Source organism: Stomoxys calcitrans, chromosome 1 (assembly GCF_963082655.1).
Source record: "Stomoxys calcitrans chromosome 1, idStoCalc2.1, whole genome shotgun sequence".
In the NCBI taxonomy this organism is placed as follows: domain Eukaryota; kingdom Metazoa; phylum Arthropoda; class Insecta; order Diptera; family Muscidae; genus Stomoxys; species Stomoxys calcitrans.
In genome coordinates, this window is record NC_081552.1 from 69,887,889 (window position 1) to 69,911,353 (window position 23,465).

The 23,465-nt window shown below is 37.9% G+C and overlaps 1 protein-coding gene across 1 annotated transcript in view; it reads right to left on the minus strand.

Moving 5' to 3' along the window:
- LOC106086830 (BCL2/adenovirus E1B 19 kDa protein-interacting protein 3) overlaps nt 1-21,803 on the minus strand; it is a 78,096-nt gene extending 56,293 nt beyond the window's left edge. The window contains exons 1-2 of the mRNA XM_013251642.2: nt 21,345-21,803; nt 9,595-9,639 (exon numbers count right to left, since the gene is read on the minus strand). Of these exons, the coding sequence (XP_013107096.1) occupies nt 9,595-9,639; nt 21,345-21,390 (91 nt within the window). The 5' untranslated portion in view covers nt 21,391-21,803. The remainder of the gene's footprint in view (nt 1-9,594; nt 9,640-21,344) is intronic.
- Between the last annotated feature and the right edge of the window lie 1,662 nt (nt 21,804-23,465).

Genomic DNA, 23,465 nt, shown 5'->3' on the forward strand with positions numbered 1-23,465 from the left:
GCCAGCTCGTCCGCTTTACAATTCCCTGAGATATCTCTGTGGCCCGGCACCCAGAACAGGTGAATATTGAACTGTTCGGCCATCTCGTTGACAGATTTTTTTGTGTTCGGAAATACGTTCTCCGGGGATTTAATGGCTGCCTGGCTGTCTGAGAAGATATTTATGCCAATCATTGTAATGACATTATATCTAACCCATTCCACCACTTCCTTAATTGCAAAGATCTCCGCTTGATACAGGCTGCAGTGGTCGGGTAACCTTTTCGATATGACCAGTTCTAGATCTTTAGACACTCCAAAGCCCACCTGGTCGTTTAGTTTGGAACCATCCGTATAGAAGTCTATGTAACTGATACCAGGAATATCGTAATTCCAATCGGTTCTATCAGGAATCGTGGTACAGCACTTTTTTATCAAAAAGCGGCTCAGGTAGGGTGTAATCCACACTGCCTGGAACATCGGATATTGTATCAAGGATAACACAGTGTCCGTAGTCGCCACATGGCCAATGAGAAAGCTCCCTTAATCTCACGGCAGTGGTCGCTGCAATTGCATTAAATTCAGTGCATCAGATGGTATCGTCCCCAGTGCGGCTGTGATGCACAAACAACCCATCCTTTGGATCCGGTTAAGTAATGAGCAGTAGGTGGACTTTTGAAGCGCCGTCCACCAGACCACAACACCATATAGCATTATAAGTATATACCCAATGCATGACACGCTGTCTAAACCCTCAACTATTGCCAATGGCTCTCTTGCAGGTGTATGGGGCAAGAGTTCCCTTTCTTGTCCTTTCCAAATGTTGAATTGAAGTTCAATTTCCTGTCCAGCAAAACATCCCATCTTATTAGGTGCACAGTTCCCAAGCCTGCCGTAATGCATCTTTTAGTAAGTTATTAATAAACTTTCTGACGGTAGAGTTGATGCATAGAAACAAATTTGCATTTGCAAGTTCTTAAATATATTGTATTGACTAATACTACAATCATTTAATCAAAATTGTAGAAGTACAAATTTCACCTAATAAAGCCTAGATAATGAAATATATTCGAAATATAGTATATCTAATGACTATATTATAGTCACATAGGCTTATCTCTATTACAACATAGCAACAACGACTTTAAGTAGAAAGAGAGAGAGAGCAAGCGAATCAGCTGTTCTCTGACATACACCCTGGGATGAAATTTTTATAACGAAAATACGTAATTAAACAAAACCTTGAAATATACAATACACACGATTTAGGTAATTCTAGTCATAATTGATAAATTGCATTCTCTTTTACAGGGTGCTTACAAAAATAAAACCAAATCCTAAAATAAATCACACGTACTTGTCTAAAGAAATTTTAGTTTTTCCCAGAAAAAAGTTCTCAAATTTCTCAAACTATGTACCTGTTCACCATTGTCAAGTTAAGCCTGTCTCATCATGCCATTTGTTTTTGGAAACGGCTTAAATAACTCATTATTACCAGTGTTGCCGTGTTTGGTAGATTCCTACCAAAATTGGTAGGTTTTTATTCTCTTGGTAGGTTGGTAGGATGGCCTTATTTTTTGGTAGGGTTTTCCAGCATTTAAATACCAAATTAATTAATGAAAATATCGCCAGGTATAACACAAAATTCGTTTCTGTGTATTCGTTAAGAGTGCAGAACAAAACCATGGATGTCGAGGGGCTAAATACTATACCAAGGGGTCTGACTACTTCAAATTGCAGTAAAAAGGCCGTAAGTTCTGATATTGGCTATTAAGAAATCTCTTCTAAATTTTGTGAATTCTGGGTAGGAGATGCGGCTTTTGTGCATTCAATTCCTTCCTTCCTAATGAACTCAAGATTTCTTAAGCAAATCGGTATATGTTGGTGCTATATCAAGATATAGGCCATCTTTGAATGTAAGGCTATAGTGATTTCAACAAACAGGCGGACGGACATGTCGGTCTAGTACTTTGTAGCGTCGAAAATTTATGACAAAATGGTTAGCTTTTCGAGGGTGGGTATAAAAACATACACGGCATTTTTGGCTTGTAGTATATTTGGTAGGTTTTGGTAGAATTTTTCTTGAATTTTGCTAGGAAATAATTTTCTTGAGTGGCAATACTGACTATGATCCCTTTTGATCTTGTTTAGTCTCGCAGGTATACACAATAAAAATGAATGTGGGTTTTATGGCTGCGCTCTGCTGTCTACATTGACAATTGAGTTGAAGCTCATCCGTTTGTTTAACAGCCGGATATGCTCTGTGTGTCATACAAACATGCAATAGCATCAAAAGTCAAAACATATGTAGGTGTCAGAGTTCAAATAATTTATGGGTTTCCCTCCATGTCTGGGCAACGACTAGCCAGCCACGTATGAAATGAAAACGTAAGTAGTCACACATGTGTTTTTATTTATATTAGAAGGTGCAAAGACGATATTAAAAAAGAAACTTGTTTATTCGTTTCCATTCTAGACCGTTTGAGAAATAAATATATTATTAAAGGACAATAATAAATGGGCGTGAAGAATTTATTTGCTTTCTCTAATCAATTATATAGACATTTAATTGGAAATAGATGGCAATTTTGAATTTGTCCAATAAGCAGTCAGATGGACATTTGAAAAGGGAAAGAAAAGTTCTTGAACAACTTTAACCGCATTAAGAGTTACCAAATAGCCAATATTTATTACAAAAAGCAGTAACCGTCAATGTATTGAGCATCCCGAGACTAACAAGGCTAGGAGGAGAGCCATTCGTCGTATAGGTGATCTCTGAGCCGATGGGCAGCTTTCACATTTTTCCGTGGACGAAGAAACGAATGTTATCTGTAGCGCCAAGTCATACAAGGCGTTGGGCCCCGACGGAATTTTTACACTAATCCTAAAGAATATGGATCTACCTGGAGTCAAGTAACTTAAACTGTCCTCAACCTGACTTTGAACACTTTTTTGGTACACGATGTCTGGAAGATGGGCAGAATTATCCTGTGGCAAGCTATGCGGTGCCAGTGTGGTCTCGTCATATATGTGATACCCAGTGAAATAATATTCAGATCTGCCAGCATGCCGCTCTTCGAACTGCGACGGGCTGTCTCCTCAGTTCTCACGTGGACCACCTTCATTCAGAGACAAAATCCTACCCGTGTGGAGACATAGCTACATGCTGCCTAAGCAATACATTATGGGCTGTTATCGCAGGGGCCATCCAAATCATCATCTTGTGGATAGGTATCCACCGCCCAGAAGCTTCAAGGTGCATCTTCATGATCTAGAACTAGAGCTTCAGCGCTACAAGAGAGAACCTCTAGATCAAGCGGCATACCAAGCGGACACACCCCACCTTAGTAGCAGAGTTACTGAATCTGGATATTCAACAGAACCAAGCAAGCGAAATTTAGAACACAACACAATGCTACAACATATAGATTGGATTTATTCTCTTAACCATTGCATACAAAATAGACTTTTTAGGCTTTACCAGTGTGACATTAGATCCGAAAAATGTAGTCTAATAAAAACCCAACAGACAAAGAACTACTTTCTTCTTTTTAATTATAATGCAGCATTAATCATTCAAAATCATTTCAAGCCATGTCTGGACTGCGGGACGATTTACTAAACTGGCAAAAAATATCCATAAAAGAATTGTGTAAATCTTTCCGAGTTATTCAGTGTCAAATGAGGAAGATCCGCCTGAAAGACTCATCCAGAAGCCTATTTGATTCACCGATTCCATGAAACTCAATGAAGGCTTCTGATCTCGTGCCTCCCCGCGTATACAAAAGGCCCCGGAAAAGCTGAGGTACCTGCACCCAAACCCTTTGCGAGAAAACGAAGTTCAGCCCTTCAACAAAATTAGATTTTGCTGCACAAAAGGCAAAATGGCTTGGGTATGGTCACTTCAATACACTTCACTAATATACACTTTTTTTGTATGGGTTGTTGTTTTGCAGATTTACTAAAGGGAACATTCCCTGGCCCGGAGAACTGTTCCACATTGAGGCCACCGTGACGCAGGGGTTAGCATGTCCGCCTATGACGCCGAACGCCTGGGTTTAAATCAGAATTTTTTCAGCGTTGGTTATCCCCTAAATAATCCTGGCTACATTTGTGAAATATCCTGCCACGCAAAAACTTCTCTACCAAGTGGTGTCGCTTAGCAGCACGCCGTTCGGACTCGGTATAAAAAAGCAGGACCGTTATCATTCAGCTTAAAATTTAATCGGACTACACACATTGATATGAGAGAAGGATCCCCTGTTGTTTAATGAAATGTTCATGGTAAATACAGCATCTAATAGTAGAACTGTTCTACTTAATGTTGTCGCTTGGAAGCCACCGTTCGTCTGGCTTTTAAAAAAGGAAGTCTCTAATGATTGAGCAAGTACTGGTCATTGATATCAAATTCTTTAATGTAATATGTATGAAATCATTGCATTTGTATTTCAAACAAATTCCTGATTAGACAATGTAAAGGCCATCGTTATACTAAAGGTAAATTATTTGCATAAAATAAAATCCTAGTTTAAACAGAAATTTTTTCTTTATATTGGAATTCCTTTATTAAACATATTTCCATTCGTCGAAATTGTCCCCATGCAATATATTTAATTAAAGTCAATATAAGTCCACAATGCGATCAAAGACTATTAAAAGATCCTATCGTATATATGTATATATGACAAGGTATTCAATTACAAAAACAATAACAATTGGACATACTAAACTTCACACATATACTCAAAGTATGATAGGTGTCCTCGAATTTGCTTGCTTATCTACTTTTCTATGCCATACAAACCAAAGTCCCAATAAAATCAGATACGACATTACCAGCAATTATACATTTGAAAATACACAAATAATTCATTGGAATTCTGCGACTTTTCTTTAATCAACTGCATATGTGTGCCGAATGCATTTGTCTAGTATCTCTCCATTGTATATCCATATTAAATTACTTTAGACTACAAAAGTACACAATGTTTAAAGAAAAAAGTGAAAATACGTCATTTCAAGTAAAAATCTACACAAAGTTGTGCCTAGGCGACGGGCGTTGACGAAGGTGGCATCATTAGGTTTAAAACAGAAACAAAGTTTATTAACACCCGACAAAATGGGTTACAATAACAAAAGAAACATTGGCAGATGCGCAGCAACCAACAGCTGTGAACAATAACAAGATAAATCACAAAAAGTACAACGAAAAGGGTTATACAAAAACTCAACTCATGTACGCCTCGGTCTGATGAAATTGTGCCTAAGATCCATATATGTACCTATATGACTGCAAATGAGAGACAAAAAATAAACATTTTGTTTCAAATGAGAATTATTCTTACAAACTACTCTTTCCTGTTACTTTTTTCCCAAAGACACGTCAGATATTTTTTTAACGATTGTCGGTGCATGCTGTAGTCTATGATAGAATACAATACACAAGCAACAGAAAGACAAAAGGTCGTAACAATAACAATGTTGGAAAAAAGTGGAATTAACATATCAGTTGGGTGCCATAGACGATTGGAAGCAGGGGTTATTTCTGTTGACGTGTTATGACGTTTTTCGGAGATGTAAAGTAAAGCACAAACGGATTCTCTCCATCTCACAATGAGAGAGACGAAGGAAGAGAAGTCAACCTTGATAAAAGGACATTGAGACGCTGAATAGCGAGCCAGCCACCAAAACAGAGAGGTAGATTCAGCAGCCGGATGTACGTACCGGTGACCCGATAAAGTCCTTCATCGGCAAGGGCTGCCGCCCCAGTGTACAACACACTGCTACAACAGCAACAACGAATGAGTGAGAGTGTGCCTGAAAATTGGATGACAAACCTAATCTTGTCTGACGAAGACCTGGAGATTTCAGAGATAGCAGCTCCTCCTCCAAGGAGTCAGGACCAAAGTATTTAATATGACAGGCACCCTTAACGTCTGATTCAATACGCCGACGCATACGCCGTCTCGGAAGGAGTCGGCAACCGACCAGGAGTCTAACAAGCGATCGGAGATTTCGGGATCAAGGATCAATGCTTCTTTGTCACGAGAGCACGTATTTAAGGGATAAAGGGAAGTCGAGCCCACTGGGGCCACTTCTCCCCTGTAAAAGATCGGGGCGTTTACTACGACGCAGCTGGAGAACACCGTCAAAGGAAACAACTTCTGGTGGTTTGTCTGACACGGGACTCACCGGACGTTTGGGAGGAGGTGGTGCCCATGGTGCAGCGACTGGTCCTGGACTAGTCGCAGTGACGCCTGGGGTAAGAAAGGGGAAGTCTGGCAGCAGGCCATAGTCTACCCCGGATGTGGTGAAGGTGAGCTCCGTTACAAAACTACCAGCAGATAGTATTGGGTTGCCCAAAAAGTAATTGCGGATTTTTTAAAAGAAAGTAAATGCATTTTTAATAAAACTTAGAATGAACTTTAATCAAATATACTTTTTTTCTAAAGCAAGCTAAAAGTAACAGCTGATAACTGACAGAAGAAAGAATGCAATGACAGTCACAAGCTGTGAAAAAATTTATCAACGCCGACTATATGAAAAATCCGCAATTACTTTTTGGGCAACCCAATAGATTAGGTTAGTTTGGAGAGCACGCAAACAGCTGGCCTGGGCTGCTAGCCGTTTCACCCGTAGGACCCGGGAGTTTCCGCTAGAAGAAGGTTGAAGAGAAACATAAGAAAAGCAGATACAGATACACCACAGTATGGTGCAAAACAGCAGAAGCGATAGAAGAAGGAAAACCCCTCACCGGTTAGAGCATAATCCAATCAACCCCTTCAAGGGTCTGCAGAATGACTACGAGACTATCTGCCTGCAGAGAATCCAGTCCCGGATATAAGTGTTTAACCATAACCTAACATCATCTTCTAGCATTTGACATAAAATGTAATCGAGCATCTGCTACTCCTCCTATTTATCACACACCCTGCAGAAAACGCCAACCAGTTTCTTATGAATTAAGAATTATACACAATAATTATCCGAGGCATTTTTGCATGACAACTTTTTGTTTTTGTGCGTTTATATGTTGTTGCTCTTTATTTGCATTTAAGATGATGACATATTCTAGTGATTAGACTTCATCTTAAACTAAGTCAGGCATGAAAATAATATACTACTTTTGCAAACTAAAAATAAAATGTTAAATGTTAAAGTAAATGTTAGTTTTTTATAAACTCCACCATAAGATGGGGGTAAACTAATTTCATCATTCCGTTTGTAACACCCCGAAATATTCGTCTAAGACGCTTTTAATAATATATATTCTTGATCGTCATGACATTTTAAGTCAATCTAGCCGATCGATCGATCTTTCGACAGACAAACGGACGGGCGGACATCCGTTTGTCTGTCGAAAGAATGCTAACTTTCGAAGGAGTAAGGCTATGCGCTTGAAACTTTGCAAAAAAACCACTTCTTATTAGTGTATATATAAACCGATCTGGATTTTTGACTTCTTGAGCTTTTAGAGGGCGTAATTCTTATCCAGTTTGGCTAAAATTTTGCATGAAGCGTTTTATTATGACTTCCAATAACTGTGCTAAGTATGGTTTAAATCAGTCTATAATCTTATATAGCTGCCATATAAACCGATCTCCCGGTTTATCCGATTTGGCTGAAATTTTGCACATATCGTTTTGCTGTGACTTCCAACAACTGTGGTAAGTATGGCCTAAATCAGTCCATATCCTGATATAGCTGCCATAGTCATGGTAGATTTGTGGTCAGTCGGAGACTGAAACACCTCCGGTGGAGTAAAGCTGGAAACAAGCATAAAAGCCAAATTCCTCAACATCAGCCTTATTTGTAACCATGCCCCGACGGAAGACAAGGCCGAGCAGACCAAGGATATTTTCTACGAGCGTCTAGAGAGAGATTATGACCGCTGCCCCGCCCATTATATTAAAATCCTTCTGGGAGATTTTAATGCGAAGATGGGGAAGGAAGAGATTTTTAGTCCAACAGTCGGCTTGTTTATCCTCCACGAGATAACGTCCAGTAATGGGTTGAGGCTGATAGATTTCGCCGCGGCAATAAACATGGTAGTTAGTAACACCAGATATCAACTTCGAAGGATTAACACGGCCACATGGCTGTCACCCGATCAAACACGAGAAACCAAATAGATCATGTTGCGATAGATAGAAGGCATTCAACCAGCGAGTTAGATGTACGATCGAATCGAGGGGCGAACATAGATTCGGATCATTACCTTGCTGCACGGAAGCTAGACATTGAAAAGCTGCAACCACAACAGATAGCAATGGCATATTCCACTCGACTGATCCAACTGCTTGATGAAAGCACTCCTTGTTCCGATGATATAATGGCGCAGTGGCAAACTATTGCCCACTCAATGGAAAATGCCGCGAAATCCGTACTTGGGTACCGGAAGACTCCTCCAAGAAACCCATGGTACGACCAAGTGAGTCGAGAATCTACTGCAGCAAAGAATGCAGCATATAGAGCAACCGCGCAGTCAGTAGCAACGCGCCAGATGAAGGAGCGGTATCGGGAGAAAAGGAGAGAGAGAGAAACGTCCATTCCGTAGAAAGAAAAAGGAAATGGAAAGACGTGAGTGTGAGCGGATTGAGATATAAAGGAGTCGGAATGAAGTCCGGATATTCACACTTCGACAAACACTGATACTACCCGTGTTGTTATAAGGTTCTGAGGCATGGGTACTTGTGAAAGCAGATGAGGCAGTGCTTGGAGTATTTGAGAGAAAGATTCTTCGTAAAATATATGGACCAGTTTGCATTAAAGGAGAATATAGGCGACGTATGAACCACGAGCTGTATGAGGACGATAAAATAGTAACACACATCAAAATACAACGGCTGCGTTGGCTAGGTCATCTTGTCAGAATGGATGAAGAAGCTCCAGCAAAGAAATCTTTTGAAGGCAAACACGGTGGTACACGCAAGCCGGGAAGACCAAAAGCCCGATGGAAAGATCAAGTAGTGGGGACACCTCGAAACTTGCTGTCAGGGAATACTAGCCAATTAAAGTAAAGTAAGTAAGTAATTCAAAGAACTTGACAAATGCGATCCATGGTGGTGGGTATATAAGATTCGGTGTATTTGGATTTATAAATAAGATAATATGAGATAAGGTGATATGTTATGAGTTTCGAATCTTCTTTATGCATCACAGCTACAGTTACAGCAGTATGAAAAAAGAGGGACTTTTTGCAATGTTTGTTTATCATAGAAATTTGAAATTTTATTAATTATTAAACGTTAGAAATGTTATCGGATAGTGAATAAAATGATCAAATAAACCTGTCTAAACACAAAATCAAGTTTTTAATCAACTACGCAATTTACAAGAAATTTTAAATTGATATATGTACATAGAAATTTTTATGATAGGCGCTAATTCACATTAATCACAATCACAGATTATGCGATAAATTCCAACCATTCCATTGAAATCCTCATCGTTGGAAGTTTTTCTTCTGAAGTCTACAGCTTGTCTAAAACCAATAGAGATAAAAACTACGGTACAATTTAATAATTTTTAGTTATTGATTTGCTTACTTGAGAAAATAAAAACCCAAAATTTCCACAAAAAAAAGATAGGAAAATGGATAAAAGCAAGGACTCACCTTGAAGTGTGCCTCTAGAGGTAATACTCCTTACAAAGTTTTTTCCTAAAGTGAATGAGAGGATAATGATAATTGCGATATTCAAAACAAATGATAACAACAATCTACTATAAATTATTATTTTTTATGACTGTGAAAAATATACTACTGCTGAATACTATATAAAAAATTTAAAATTGAATTATGTTTGAACTGCACAATCCGATCAAAATTCTTAAACTTATTTCCTACAAAAAATTAATAACGAACAAAATATTCAAATAATATCGATCACCCGCTCGAATACTTCAAGTGCGGCCCAATTTCTCGTCGCAGTCAGCGGAACTTGCAGTCAAGCGCAGTCGGATTTGTTGCTGCTGCATATCAATAGGCTACGGACGGGGTAGCTGTGAGCACGACACAGGCTGGAACATTAAGCTCCAATTTGTGTGGTGTTCATTGCTGTCACGAGAAGCTTAGCTGCGAGCTACCGGTTGCGTCCACAGGTTGCTGATAGTGGAATGCTCCATATGGAGAAGCTACAACGGCAATCGCGGACAATCAGCGGTATCGAGCGTAGAGTCTCAGCGAAAGGCCGAGCGGTACCGACTCTTGCACAAATACTGAGTGCCTACTATGCTCGATATGACAAGGCGAGTTTTTGAACCGGAACGAACTTACTTATCTTTAGAAGTTGGACAAGGATTGCTCCCTCCAAATGCAAACGTGTCTACTACAACAACATAAGAATCCAGAGTGACATTTCAACGCTACAAGAGAGAACCTCGATATCAAGCAGCATATCAGGCGAGTTTAAATAAATAAAATTTAAATAGCATTCTCTACAAACCAAAATGTCCGTGAAGATAAAGTTAAATTTAACTAGCAGAGACACAAACCCATTCAATTAGCAGCACACTGTTATGAGCTTAGCAGAGCTATGCTAACAATTAAGCAGAAAAGATCTAAAAATAAAATTAAGAAAAATAATGAAAAAATTCATAAGAATCGACAACAAGAGCACTAACAGGACCACAAACATTGCGAATTTTGTAAAAAATTATCTAACAAAGTAATAAATGCAAAAGGAACAAATCTACAACACCAAAAAGTCCAAAGCGAAATGTAGAAAAACTAAGAGGGGTGCCGGGTACCCACTTATAGTGAAGGAAGCTCTTGATGCCTGGGATCTAAATCAAAAAGCAAAACATGCAAAAAGTCGCCAGTATTTGAGATAATTGGCATTTAAAGTTAAAGTTAGAATTAACAGAATGGCCCACTGTTCAAAAACTAAGAGGGGTGCCGGGTACCCACTTATAGTGAAGGAAGCTCTTGATGCCTAGGATCTAAATCAAAAATCAAAATATGCAAAAAGTTGCCAGTATTTGAGATAATTGGCATTTTGGATTTTTTAATAAAATATACATTTTAAACAATTTCTCGCATAAGAAATTCTAAAACTGCTCTACAAGAATGTATCTACCATCATAAAATGCTACAATAAATAATACCCAAACCCTCACATCTCAAAGCACAATAAATATTTTGACCACCTATACAACCCATTTCTAAAAATCGATTACAGTGGACTGGTCATAGATGGGTGAACCAAACCTAGACCAGAATTAGCTCCTGTCAAGGCCTATCAGAATCAGTCACTACCATATTCATTTTCTCTTTAAGAAAGGAGAAATTTGGCCCTTAAAGTTACCATGGAATTTAACATCAGTGCCCACTGCGCTGGGCTGGTCATAGAGGGGCGAACCAAGCTTATACCAGAATTAGCTCCTGTCAAGGCCTTACAGAATCAGCCACCACCATATTCAAATTGGCTAAGTTATTTTAAAATTTATTTTCACGGACATGGAGTTCGACGATAGTGTGATGTAAAACAGCAAAAATAAATAACGGGTGATTTTTTAGCTATTATATTTTTGCCAATAGTGCTTTAAACAGCCCACGACCGTTTCGTTTTCAGTTTGGTCTATAATATAACCATGATTCGTTTTACAAACGAACAACGCTTGCAAATTATTGAATTTTATTATCAAAACGCGTGCTATGTTAAGAAAGTTTGAAATAAAGAAATTGTTTTCAGCGAGGAAGCTCTTTTTGGCTCAATGGGTACGTAAATGAACAGAAGTGTGAATTTTGGAGTGAAGATCAGCCAGAAGCATTGCAAGAGCTACCAAGGCATGCATAAAAAGTTGCAGTTTGTTGCGGTTCATGGGCTGGTGGCATCATTGGACTTCGCGAATGACGCGATGACGCGAATCGTAACATAACTGCGAATGGTTAGTGATACAGTGATATGATATCCAACTTTTCTTTTTGCCCAAAATGCAACAGTTTGACTTGCACGACATGCACGACAACAAGACGGTGGCACATGCCACACAGCACGCGTAACAATGGACTTATTGAGAGGGGAGTTCGGTGAACATATTATTCCACGTTCGGGACCGGTCAATTGGCCGCCTAGAACATGCGATTTAACGCCTTAAGACTATTTTTTGTGGGGTTATGTTAAAGCTCATGTCTATACAGTTAAGCCTGCTTCAATTGACGCATTGGAAGACAACATTGAGGCATTTATTCGTGAGATACCGGCCGAAAAATTTAAAAAAATTGTGTAATTTGAGGCGCAGTCACGGCCAACATTTGGATAAAATAATCTTCAAACATTAAATTGTATGGGTTTGCTTATTCCACTAGAAGGAGTCAGTTAATTATTCCTAGGATTGTGCGGCTTATGGACGATTCATTTGTTGTTTAAATCCTTATTTTTGGGTCTCATCTTGGTTTTATGCGCTTAAGATGTTTTTTGTTTTTATTTTTAAATATTTTTTTATTTTCATTTGTTTTTTATCCTTTTTGGTAATTTTTTGTATTTTTATTTTTTTCTTTTACTTACTTTTTTAATCTCATTGTTATTTCTTAAAAAATAGAATAATTATTACTGTATTTTCATTGAGTAGTGTTTTGCTTTGCAATAACGATTTCTTATTCTCATTTTATACGAATTTATGTTTAAGACCAAATGCGTCATTATTGAGTAGTTTCTAATTTTATGTTAAAAATAATGTATGTATTGTGTAATCAACTTTAATGGGCCTGATGGATTCGTGTTAAATGTGTTGTAACAAATGAAATGAACACTCATCGGTGACTTTCCTTCTGCTCTTCACCAGAACGATCTTGCTATAGAGCTTAGAAAGGAAGGCTGTGTAGTTTTGGTAGTTTTCAGAGACGGAAATTAGTGTTCAACCATAATCATGTGTCTTCTCCCCGCCTCTTTAGCACAATTTCCTAAAAAGGACCCTACACTGGGGACTATACTCTGATTCCGAAGCTTGATCATCATATATCAGCGACCATGATAAGAAGCCTCATTCCTGACCTCTACCCCTGTGAATCTGCAGAACCAACGCCGAAAATTTTCAGTGCGCCGTCCCCGGCTTCAAGTTCTACGTCCTGCCTATCGAGTAGCGACAGGTGCACAGCATTAAGGTGAACTTCCCTTTTCCTCCGCTAGTGAAATATTAATAATCCTACGACCGGCACGGGATAGCTGTAAGGAACAATGAGGTCCAATCTGTGTGATGTTCAATGCTGTCACGAGAAGCTTAGCTGCGAGCTACCGGTCGCGTCCATAGGGTGCGCATAGTGGTATGCTCCATACGGAGTAGCTGCAACAACAGTCGCAGAAAATCAGCGGAGTGTCTCAGTGAGAGACCGGGCAGCACCGGCATAAATACTGAATGGCCACGTTTCCGCGGTGATCCGTCGTATAGACTGGAACGAGCTTGCTGACTCACCTACAGGAGCTTGACGAGGATCACCACCTCCGCTTGCAAATCAGCCTACAACAACAACAATAATCCTACGCTTCAATAATCCGTAAGTAAGTACCTATTTGGATGAAGCAGAATAATCACAAACCTATCCATGCTTTTATATAGGTAACAGGTTGAGCAAATAGGAGCGTGCTCCTCTAAAAAACAATTTAAATAAATAATAAATGTTAAAAATTAATTTAAAAAAACTTAAAATATTTCTGTGGCTAAAGTAATAACTATTTGTTGATGACTTCGGACATCTTTGTTGCACGGAGTCTCAATAAGATCCTGCCATATCTTTATAGGTTGATCCTAAGATATCCTAACAGGGTGATCCTAAGATATCCTTATAGGGTGATCCTAGAATATCCTTATAGGTGATCCTGGGATAGCATTTAACGGATTTTTGTTCCAACGCTCTCCCGCATTTAGAGTCGACTCTCTGTAACATAATTTCAATGTCTCTCCACAAATATCCCCAGTGGGATTAAGGTCAGGAGACCGAGCAGGTCCCGGCTTAACCTGAACCCCATTGACCTGAAACCACCCCTTGCCAATTTAGGAGTATGTTTCCTGTCGCTATCTTGTTAGAATATCGATTTCAGAAGCATATTCCATTCTGTGAAACATCGCATTACTTGCTCTAAAGTTGTAGCATATCCATGATGGCTCTTACTTCATTATTGCACCTTTACTGTTGTAAAAAAGATCTCAATCCCATGGCAGCCGGTTGTACGTACCGGATTGGCCCTATGGAGTCTTTCATCGGCAACTGCTGCCGCCTCAATGTACAACGCACTGCTACAACAACAACAACCCGCCACGGGATAGCTATAAACAACACACAGGCTGTAACATTGAGGTCCGATCTGTGTGGTGTTCATTGCGGATAGTGGAATGCTCCATACGGAGTAGCTGCAACGACAGTCGCGGACAATCAGCGGTATCGAGCGGAGAGTCTCAGTGAGAGGCCGAGTGGCACCGGTTCGTGCACAAATACTGAGCACCTATGATGTCCGATATGACAAGGCGATCTTGCTCACACAGTAGCTTGACGAGGATCGCCACCTCCACATGAAAGTGTGGACCAACTACAGTCCGATTTACCTCTTCTGGAATCTTTTTGAAGACGCAGTGGAGTTTGCTTTGATATATCACACAATCGAAGATCATCAATAGTTTACGTTTTACGTGTGAGTACGAATGTTTCTGGTTATTTTTACATTATGGGGAATTTTGCTATCATGTGATCACATCATCCTACTATTTCCTTAGTTTCTGTATAAATTTTTCATAGTTTTTGATAGTTTTTAATTTTCATAGGTTTGGGTTACTTTTCGCATTTTATTGGAACAGTGCATTCTTATTCCTTCTATTGCCGAAAATTTATTATATCATAAAACGCCGGTTACGTATTTATTGTTTTTGGTGCTTTTCTTGTTGTACACGCATCGTATTAAAGGGTGATTTTTTTGAGGTTAGGATTTTCATGCATTAGTATTTGACAGATCACGTGGGATTTCAGACATGGTGTCAAAGAGAAAGATGCTCAGTATGCTTTGACATTTCATCATGAATAGACTTACTAACGAGCAACGCTTGCAAATCATTGAATTTTATTACCAAAATCAGTGTTCGGTTCGAAATGTGTTCATTCACCGTAACGTTGCGTCCAACAGCATCTTTGAAAAAATACGGTCCAATGATTCCACCAGCGTACAAACCACACCAAACAGTGCATTTTTCGGGATGCATGGGCAGTTCTTGAACGGCTTCTGGTTGCTCTTCACTCCAAATGCGGCAATTTTGCTTATTTACGTAGCCATTCAACCAGAAATGAGCCCCATCGCTGAACAAAATTTGTCAAAATTTGAACACATTTCGAACCGAACACTGATTTTGGTAATAAAATTCAATGATTTGCAAGCGTTGCTCGTTAGTAAGTCTATTCATGATGAAATGTCAAAGCATACTGAGCATCTTTCTCTTTGACACCATGTCTGAAATCCCACGTGATCTGTCAAATACTAATGCATGAAAATCCTAACCTCAAAAAAATCACCCTTTATATAGAAAACAACAACGACGAATAAAACATACCAAAATAAAACAACAACTAAACCCGTTACTAGAAGTTGATGTTTTTTGCTTTGGCTGCAGTTTGACAAATTATTTGAGGCAGTGTTCTAATTTCAAACGAAAATGGCATACAAGCAGTTACCTGCCCAAATATTTGCTAAATGTAAATCATTTGCTAAATGGAAATAATATGCGCTAAATGATGCAAAACTTTTATAATTTCTTTACTCTTCTTTTAGAAGCAATTTCACCGTGGATAAATGTTAGAAGGATAACGCATCAGCTTGGAAAAGCGATGTATTTAATGAAAAACTATGCTTAAAATTAAGGAATAATTTTTAGTATTAAAGTAATTTTTCCGTTTTAAATTAATTCTAAGTTGTCTTACTTTTTAATGTAAAGAATTAATTAATTTGCACTCTACTTTTATTAGACCCACCACCGAAGGATGGGGGTATATTCATTTTGTCATTCTCTTTGCAACACATCGAAATATCCATTTCCGACCCTATAGAGTATATATATTCTTGATCAGCGTAAAAATCTAAGACGATCTAGCCATGTCCGTCTTTCTGTTGAAATCACGCCAGAGTCTTTAAAAATAGAGATATTGACCTCAATCTTTGCACAGATTCTTTTCTTGTCCGTAAGCAGGTTAAGTTCGAATATGGGTTATATCGGACTATATCTTGATAAAGCCCCCATATAGACCGATCCGCCGATTTAAGGTCTTAGACCCATAAAAGCCACATTTATTATCCGATTTCGCTGAAATTTGGGACAGTGAGTTATGTTAGGCCCTTCGAAATCCTTCTTCAATTTGACCCAGATCGGTCCGGATTTGGATATAGCTGCCATATAGACTGATATCTCGATTGAATGTCTTGGCCCCATAAAAGACGCATTTATAATCCGATTTCACTGAAATTTGACACAGTGACTTATGTTAGGCTTTTCGACATCCGTGTCGTATATGGTTCAGATCGATTTATTTTTAGATATAGCTACTAAAAAGACCAATATTTTGTTATAAACAATTGAACAACATTTTTTACTTATCAGTATATGGTCCAAATCGGAACATATATACCTTATTACTGTATTAGTGCACCTGTTCTAATCTATATTTAAGAAAACAGTTGAATTAAAACCTGCGTAATCAATCTCAACCGAAATTTGGCTCAAACCGCACCATTTATCGAAATTTTTGTCTAAACAAACTTTACAGAAAAATAATTTTATTGCATACACTTGGACAGAATTTTCAATCAATTCAATTTGGAAAAAAAAAACATGAGCAACAACGTGAAATAAAAATTGCGTCTTGAAATTTCATGCGAAACATTCCGCTTTTATTCGATATGGTCAATACCGACCAACAACACTTGCAGCTGACTTGTCAAGCTCTAGGTCATTGTGATGTAGAAACACAGTCATATTGTTGCTGCATCGATAAACAAAGAAAGGAACATGGAACGAACTTCTTTGTTCACATTGTGCTGACGTCACCGATATTGGGAATAATAAAACAACACTACCACCAAACCAACTTATCCATTTTATCTTATAGAACACAATACAAATGCTTCACCAAGAAAACAGCAAATATCCAAATCTCTCCAGATGAAGTCGAGTACATATAAGCAAAAACAAACCCAAAAAACAACTGCATGTTGCTATTTTCAGATACATTTTGGAAGAAATACAAAGAGAATGATGATAACCTAACACCAATGCGCAGCGCCAAATTTGGCGAAAATACAAGGGTGGTGAAGTAGAGGGTTTTGTAACTATAAATTTAGCGGTAGGCCGCAAAGCGAAGACCACAAAATAGAGCTTTGCTGTAAATGCTTCATGCGTACATACCAACAAACTGGCCAACGGACAGACACTCCAGCAAATCTTAGGCTCTATTAATTTTCTGTTATACATATACCTACACACTATCAAGATTGTCTGCTTGTTAGATTACTTTAGGTGTCTACGTGTCTGGGTTAACGTACTTGCTTTCAACCCTCGTTTTGAAAATTCTTCACTATGGGGTGTTTTTCCTTAACCTGTTAGCATAATTTTTAGCCTTTGTTAGCAAAAAACATAGGCAGGAATATATCGGTTTAAACAAAATAGTTATAGGCATAATATCAAAGATTTCGGCGCGGCTTCAATACATACATACATAACAGAAAAACAATTAATTATATGTTACAACTATTGTGCACTATTTGTTGTTCGTTTTTCACATGTTTTTCGGGATTACATTTTTGAAAAACTACAAAAATCTGAATGATAACATAATACTTTTATAAAAATTATTTCACAAGTAATGCTACTGAATGAAATCAGCATGTTTTTTTGCTTCAAAATCAATTATTTAAACAAGTAATAACGGAAAAATTTCGCGAAAGCGAACATATTACCACCCTGTGGAAAGAAATACGTGACGAAAGTTAGTTCTGACCATTAGCAAAATTAATTCCTGATCAAGTTCAGGCCTACCCTTGCAGATAACCAATTTCTTTTTACACCCTTCTCCACTACTATGGTACGGTGTAGCCTCGGTGAACAGCACACTGCTACAAAAACAACTTAGAGCATTTGCTTGTAACGTCTGGAAGGAATAGAGATGGACCCATTGATAAGAACACCGATCGACTCAGAATCACTTTGTGTTTCGATCTAGCTATGTCCGTCTGTCTGTCCATGTTAAATTTCAATCAAAGAGCGTCACAAGGGCGCTGGCAGTGAGGCAGGCTTCCAGAAGGTTAAATTTAACAGTTGTTCACAATTCAATTCCTACACATTTTGATATCGTGCATCAATCTAATACACTTCTTGATTCTTTCCTAGTTTCTCTTCCCAATAATGTTGTGCTTTCCGATCAGTTCTTTTGCCCCACCATTTCAAGGCGACACAATGTCATGAAGAAGTCTATGATTATTATGACTATGCCTTTGTGGATTCTGACGAGGTTGAAGCACAGGTACAGTCTTTTGATTTTACTGCTGTTACTGTTAGATGTGAATGAGCAATTTCAAACTTTTATGTCTGGACTTGCTCACATACACTCAGTTTGTCCTTTGAAAAGAGGAAAGGTTATTTTTGAAAAAGACGAGTGGCTCAAATCGCCCTCTATACTTTACAACATGTTTTTTAGGGATCTGGCTTTAGGGCGTTTCAAGAGGATGCCACGGAGAAGAAATGGACAATCTATCGTCGGACACGTTATAAGGTCAAATCTATTATTCGAAAAGAGAAAATACATGCTCATGCATCTTATTTTGATAACGAAAGTGATGCAAGGACCATGTGCTCGGGACGGTTGTCACGGAATGGATGTTGATGGTGACGAGTTGAATGCAAGATTTATGAAATGATCTGTTTTCAAGTAGTGTGGGTGATTATTGCTCTATGTAATTTTTTGCTGATGATATCCAAATTTTAATTACAGGAGAGCATAGTTCCATGGACGTGATGCAACATAAGATACATGACACCATGCACATGTTACAGGATTAGATGGCACTGAATAAATTAAAGGTTAATCCGGAGCAGACCATGTCCCATTACGTTCAAAATTGTTTAGGCTGCTCCTTTCTGGATTATGTGAACTTAAGGTGCCTTCTATTTAAAAAAAAATAAATTTCCACACAGTCCACAGTTCCTTCTTCGGTTGTTTCATTTCTCAAGCGCTACCCGTCCAACACATTTAAATATTCCCCGATTGTCACAACACATGGATAAATCATTTCAGATGAAAGTGGCACGCCTTTTTAATATTCTGCCGGATGCACCGAAGTCTTTGAATATGTCTTTGCCTACCTACCGGAAAAAGCTTCTTAAATATTTTGTTATTATCACACAGACTTGGTATATTTGTTGTTAACTTTACACTTTCATTGTCTAATTCTTATGGCGTTTTTTTAGTAGTATCCTGATGCTGGAAAATAACATTTTCTTTAGTTTTGGTAAACCATGATGGGGTTTATTATTGGATTATAATTAAATAATGTATTTATTAATTTATTTTTGTATGAGGTACATTGAGGCGGCGGCAGCCCTTGGAGGTGAAGAACTTCATCGGGTCAATCCGGTACGTACAACCAGCTGCCATGGGATTGATGTATATCATTATAAAAGTATTATAACATTATGACATTGAATTGAAATGATGGTGATGTATTTGATGTTTCATGGCAACTGCCCTTAAAAGTCCAAAATAAAATAGGAATGCTAATCCATAGGAGGCTTTGGATTAGCATAAAAGAATAAAAACAAAGCTTGCTTACTATATCATGAACAGGCAGTTGTGGTCGCGGGGCGTTGTACGTACGCCCGTACGTACGTAAAATGACAAAAACAAAGAATGCCATAGAAAAAACAAACAAAAAAAAACAGAAAAATAAGAGACGAATAAAAACAGAAAAATAAGAGACGAATAAAAACATGAAAAAAGACACACATCAGCACAAACAAAATACTAGAGATGCCATGGTAATTTTTTACCATTGGGCATTTAAGCCTTAAATTTTGCAGACATGGTTAACAATTGGTGCGTTTTAATTTAGAATCGTTTATCAGTTATTGATAACTTACCAAAATAACTTTGCACTGATATTTTATCCAGAACATCTGGAGAGGACTAAAATAAAACAACCCATGGCAGCCGGTTGCACGTACCGGGCTGCCGAATAAGTGTAACACACACTGCTACAACAACAACAACTAAAATAAAACACAGCAAATAATAAAATGATTTCTGATTAACAAGTAATCTAGTTGTTGTTGTTGTAGCAGTTTCTTATGTTCTATCTTTCGTCTGCTTGATTCCGTTGAGTGTCAAGATTCAAGAACTCTGCGACTAAGATTGGGTGCATCCAGAGGGATCTGGGTCTGAGTCGAGTGAGTTTAGTTGGGCAGTGAAACAGGTGACATATCGTGTGGTCCCTGGTCACAATCGGGACATACATCTTGCACGTCGGCATCAATCTTTGCTCTGTAGCAGTTGAGGCGGCTTCATCTGCCGGAACGTAATTGAGCCAGAACTACTCTGGTTTACCAGGGTAGGCCAATTTCTTCGGGTGCAATGGGAGAACAACCTCCAAGGACTTCATTTACCCGGTAGCCATTTATCGCATCTGCTACCGTGTCTGCATGAATGTGGTGTAAACCCACTTAATATGCCGCTTGATCTAGATGTTCTCTTGTAGCGCTGAACCTCACGCTCTAGATCATGTAGATCTACCTTAAGGCTTCTGGGCGGTGGATATCTATCCACAAGATGATGATTTGGATGGTTTCTGCCATAACAGCCCAAAAGGTATCCAATGACTTGGTATTGTGCTTTTAATCTGACATTTTGGTAAAACAAACCATTTACTAGTCTTGAGATCTTTTTAATTTTAGTTAAGGCTCTATTACACGGCCTGTAGATGTCTTATGTTATTTTCGTATGACATAACCTAAAAATTTTAGCAAAAGCTGATTCCATCCATACCAGACCATCACATGCCGTGTAAAAGAGCCTTTAATAGTTTTTGATTTCCAATTTAAATATTTATTTTGAATTACGCAACATATGAATTTCCATATATTTAATTTTCTCTAATCTAACCCAATGCCATTTGCTCTCTGGCAACCCTTTTAGCATAACCGTGCCCCTGTGTAAACAAACTGCGTCGGGAATACACGTATGCAAACGTAGGTAAGTATGTGTGCTAAATGTTGTATGCAGAGATAAAGGCGACAAGCCAAAATGGAAATACCATAAAAGTTCAAAACAAAACAAACATGGCCGACTTTGTATTTTATTCACAAAAAATATACAAGACTTTTAAAGGGAAAAACAAAACTTACCGCCCAGCAAATCTTCGCTCAACATTTTTGGTGGTGTTGAAGCCATTTTTGTGATGTTTTTGTAAGTAAAATAAATAAAAAGAGATTAGACAATCTATTTTTTTTGTTTCTTATTCAGAAATCTCGGCAACTTTAGAAAACGCAAAATCTGAGCAAATTTAACTGCGTATTTGTTTTGTCTTCTGATGACTTTGTTACACTTTTTTTTTGTAAATACTTCCGGTTTATGTTTAGTTTATTTATATTTAATAAATATTTTAAACATATTAATTTTATTTATTATTTTTATCGTCTTTTTTCACTTCACTTTTAGGTATTTCGAGCTTTTTTGAGCATGGGTTCGTGGATTTTTTTTATAATTTATTATAATTAAATATATTAAAATATTTAACTAATTGAATTGCGTTTGATTTTACTTTTTTTAATTTTTTGCCTTTTTGCTGCTTTCCGAATGAATTTCTGCGAATGAATGAATAAACAGTGGAGGGGTCCAAAAGTCGATTTCCGACTTTTGGTTTAAAGAAATAAAAAATCGATTTTTCGATTTTGAAACGTAAAGCAATCGAATTTTTACGCCAGTGTCTAAGCACAATCAGAGAATCCAAATGCTGAAACAGAATGGCAGCGTTGAGTGCAAGATATATTTATTTACAGGTTGTGGCAGTTGCCCAACAACAAAATATTGAATGCACCATCAGTCAAAATCAGTGATTATTGCAACCCTGATTTTGTGTATGTTACTAGTTCGCGCCATTTTTCGTTATACACACACAACCAAAACTCGTTGAAAGATAGTGCACTTCGCGAGAAAAAATTTTATTCAGCTGTTTACGGTACACTACCTGGTAATTATGTCATGGTTGAGTGTTATTTCGTGCATCGCGTTTAAAGCTGAGTATTCTGTCCAGCTTTTGAAGCGGAATGCTGTCAAACTTCATATAAAAAAACGTCGAAAGTAGTAATCTGCTTATAGTAATCTTCTTGTAGTAATCTTCTTATGGTGAGGAAAATGACAAAAAAGGCAAAGTGGCAACACTTGAATCCATTGCCGGCACCATTTTTGTGTGTTTTATTGGTTTAGTTCGTTTTCCTTTATTTATTTGCGAAAAAAATATATTATATGGAGAAAATAATGAGTGAAGATAAAAAACGTGTTTTGGTATGGAAACAAAAATATTTGATTGCTGTCAAATTCCGCAAGCAAAACAATTAAAAATTTCAGGGACTATTCCGAAAGCAGAAAAGAATACCAACCCTAAAGCAGGGTATTTTTCCCCGTTTTCAAGCGGAATGTTGTCGAACACCGTAAAAAACGTCGTCGAAATGTTGAAGAAAAATAGGCGAAGAAGTAGTACTCTGCTTAAAGTGAAAAAAGGAGAAAATAAGTTCTATCGACAACCCTTCAAATCATTATAGGTACCATTGTCAGCATGACGAAACAATTAAAGGATGTCTCATTTGTACAACAACTGTTTTTATCTTCTTCCTCGCAAATTTTCAGTGCGAGCACGTTTACACACACAGTGCGAGTACGTATACACACACGCAAGCAAATTTGTTCGTGTGTGTTGGCAAAGCGTCGATCAGCTTGATGAGAAGATGGCGGATTGCACCATATGATTTGTAGTTGTTGTACAAATGAGACATCCTTTAATTGTTTCGTCATGCTGACAATCAGCAACCTATATTTGAAACCGGTCTCACACGAACAGCTGTTAACATCCTGGTAGATTTGACGGCATTAAGATTTTTGTTTCCATTCTTTTCGTTTGCTGTGTTTCCTATGCAGTGCAAGTCAGTTGTTCTGGATAAAATATCAGTGCAAAGTTGTACTAAAATTTTATCGATAACATGCAATCATAGATAATAAGAAAATATTAATCGTGATATGCACTATATAATGATGTTATGCTGAGTTTACATGGCACATCTGATTTATGGTCATTGTCATGACCCTTTTAGGGTTGGTATTCTATTCTGCTTTCGGAATAGTCGTTGAATTCTTTAATTGTTCAGCGAGCAGAATTTTACAGTAATGTATTGTATTTATTTTCATACCATTAAACTTTTTTTTTATCTGCACTTATGGTTTTATTATTTTTTCGCAAATAAAAAAAATAA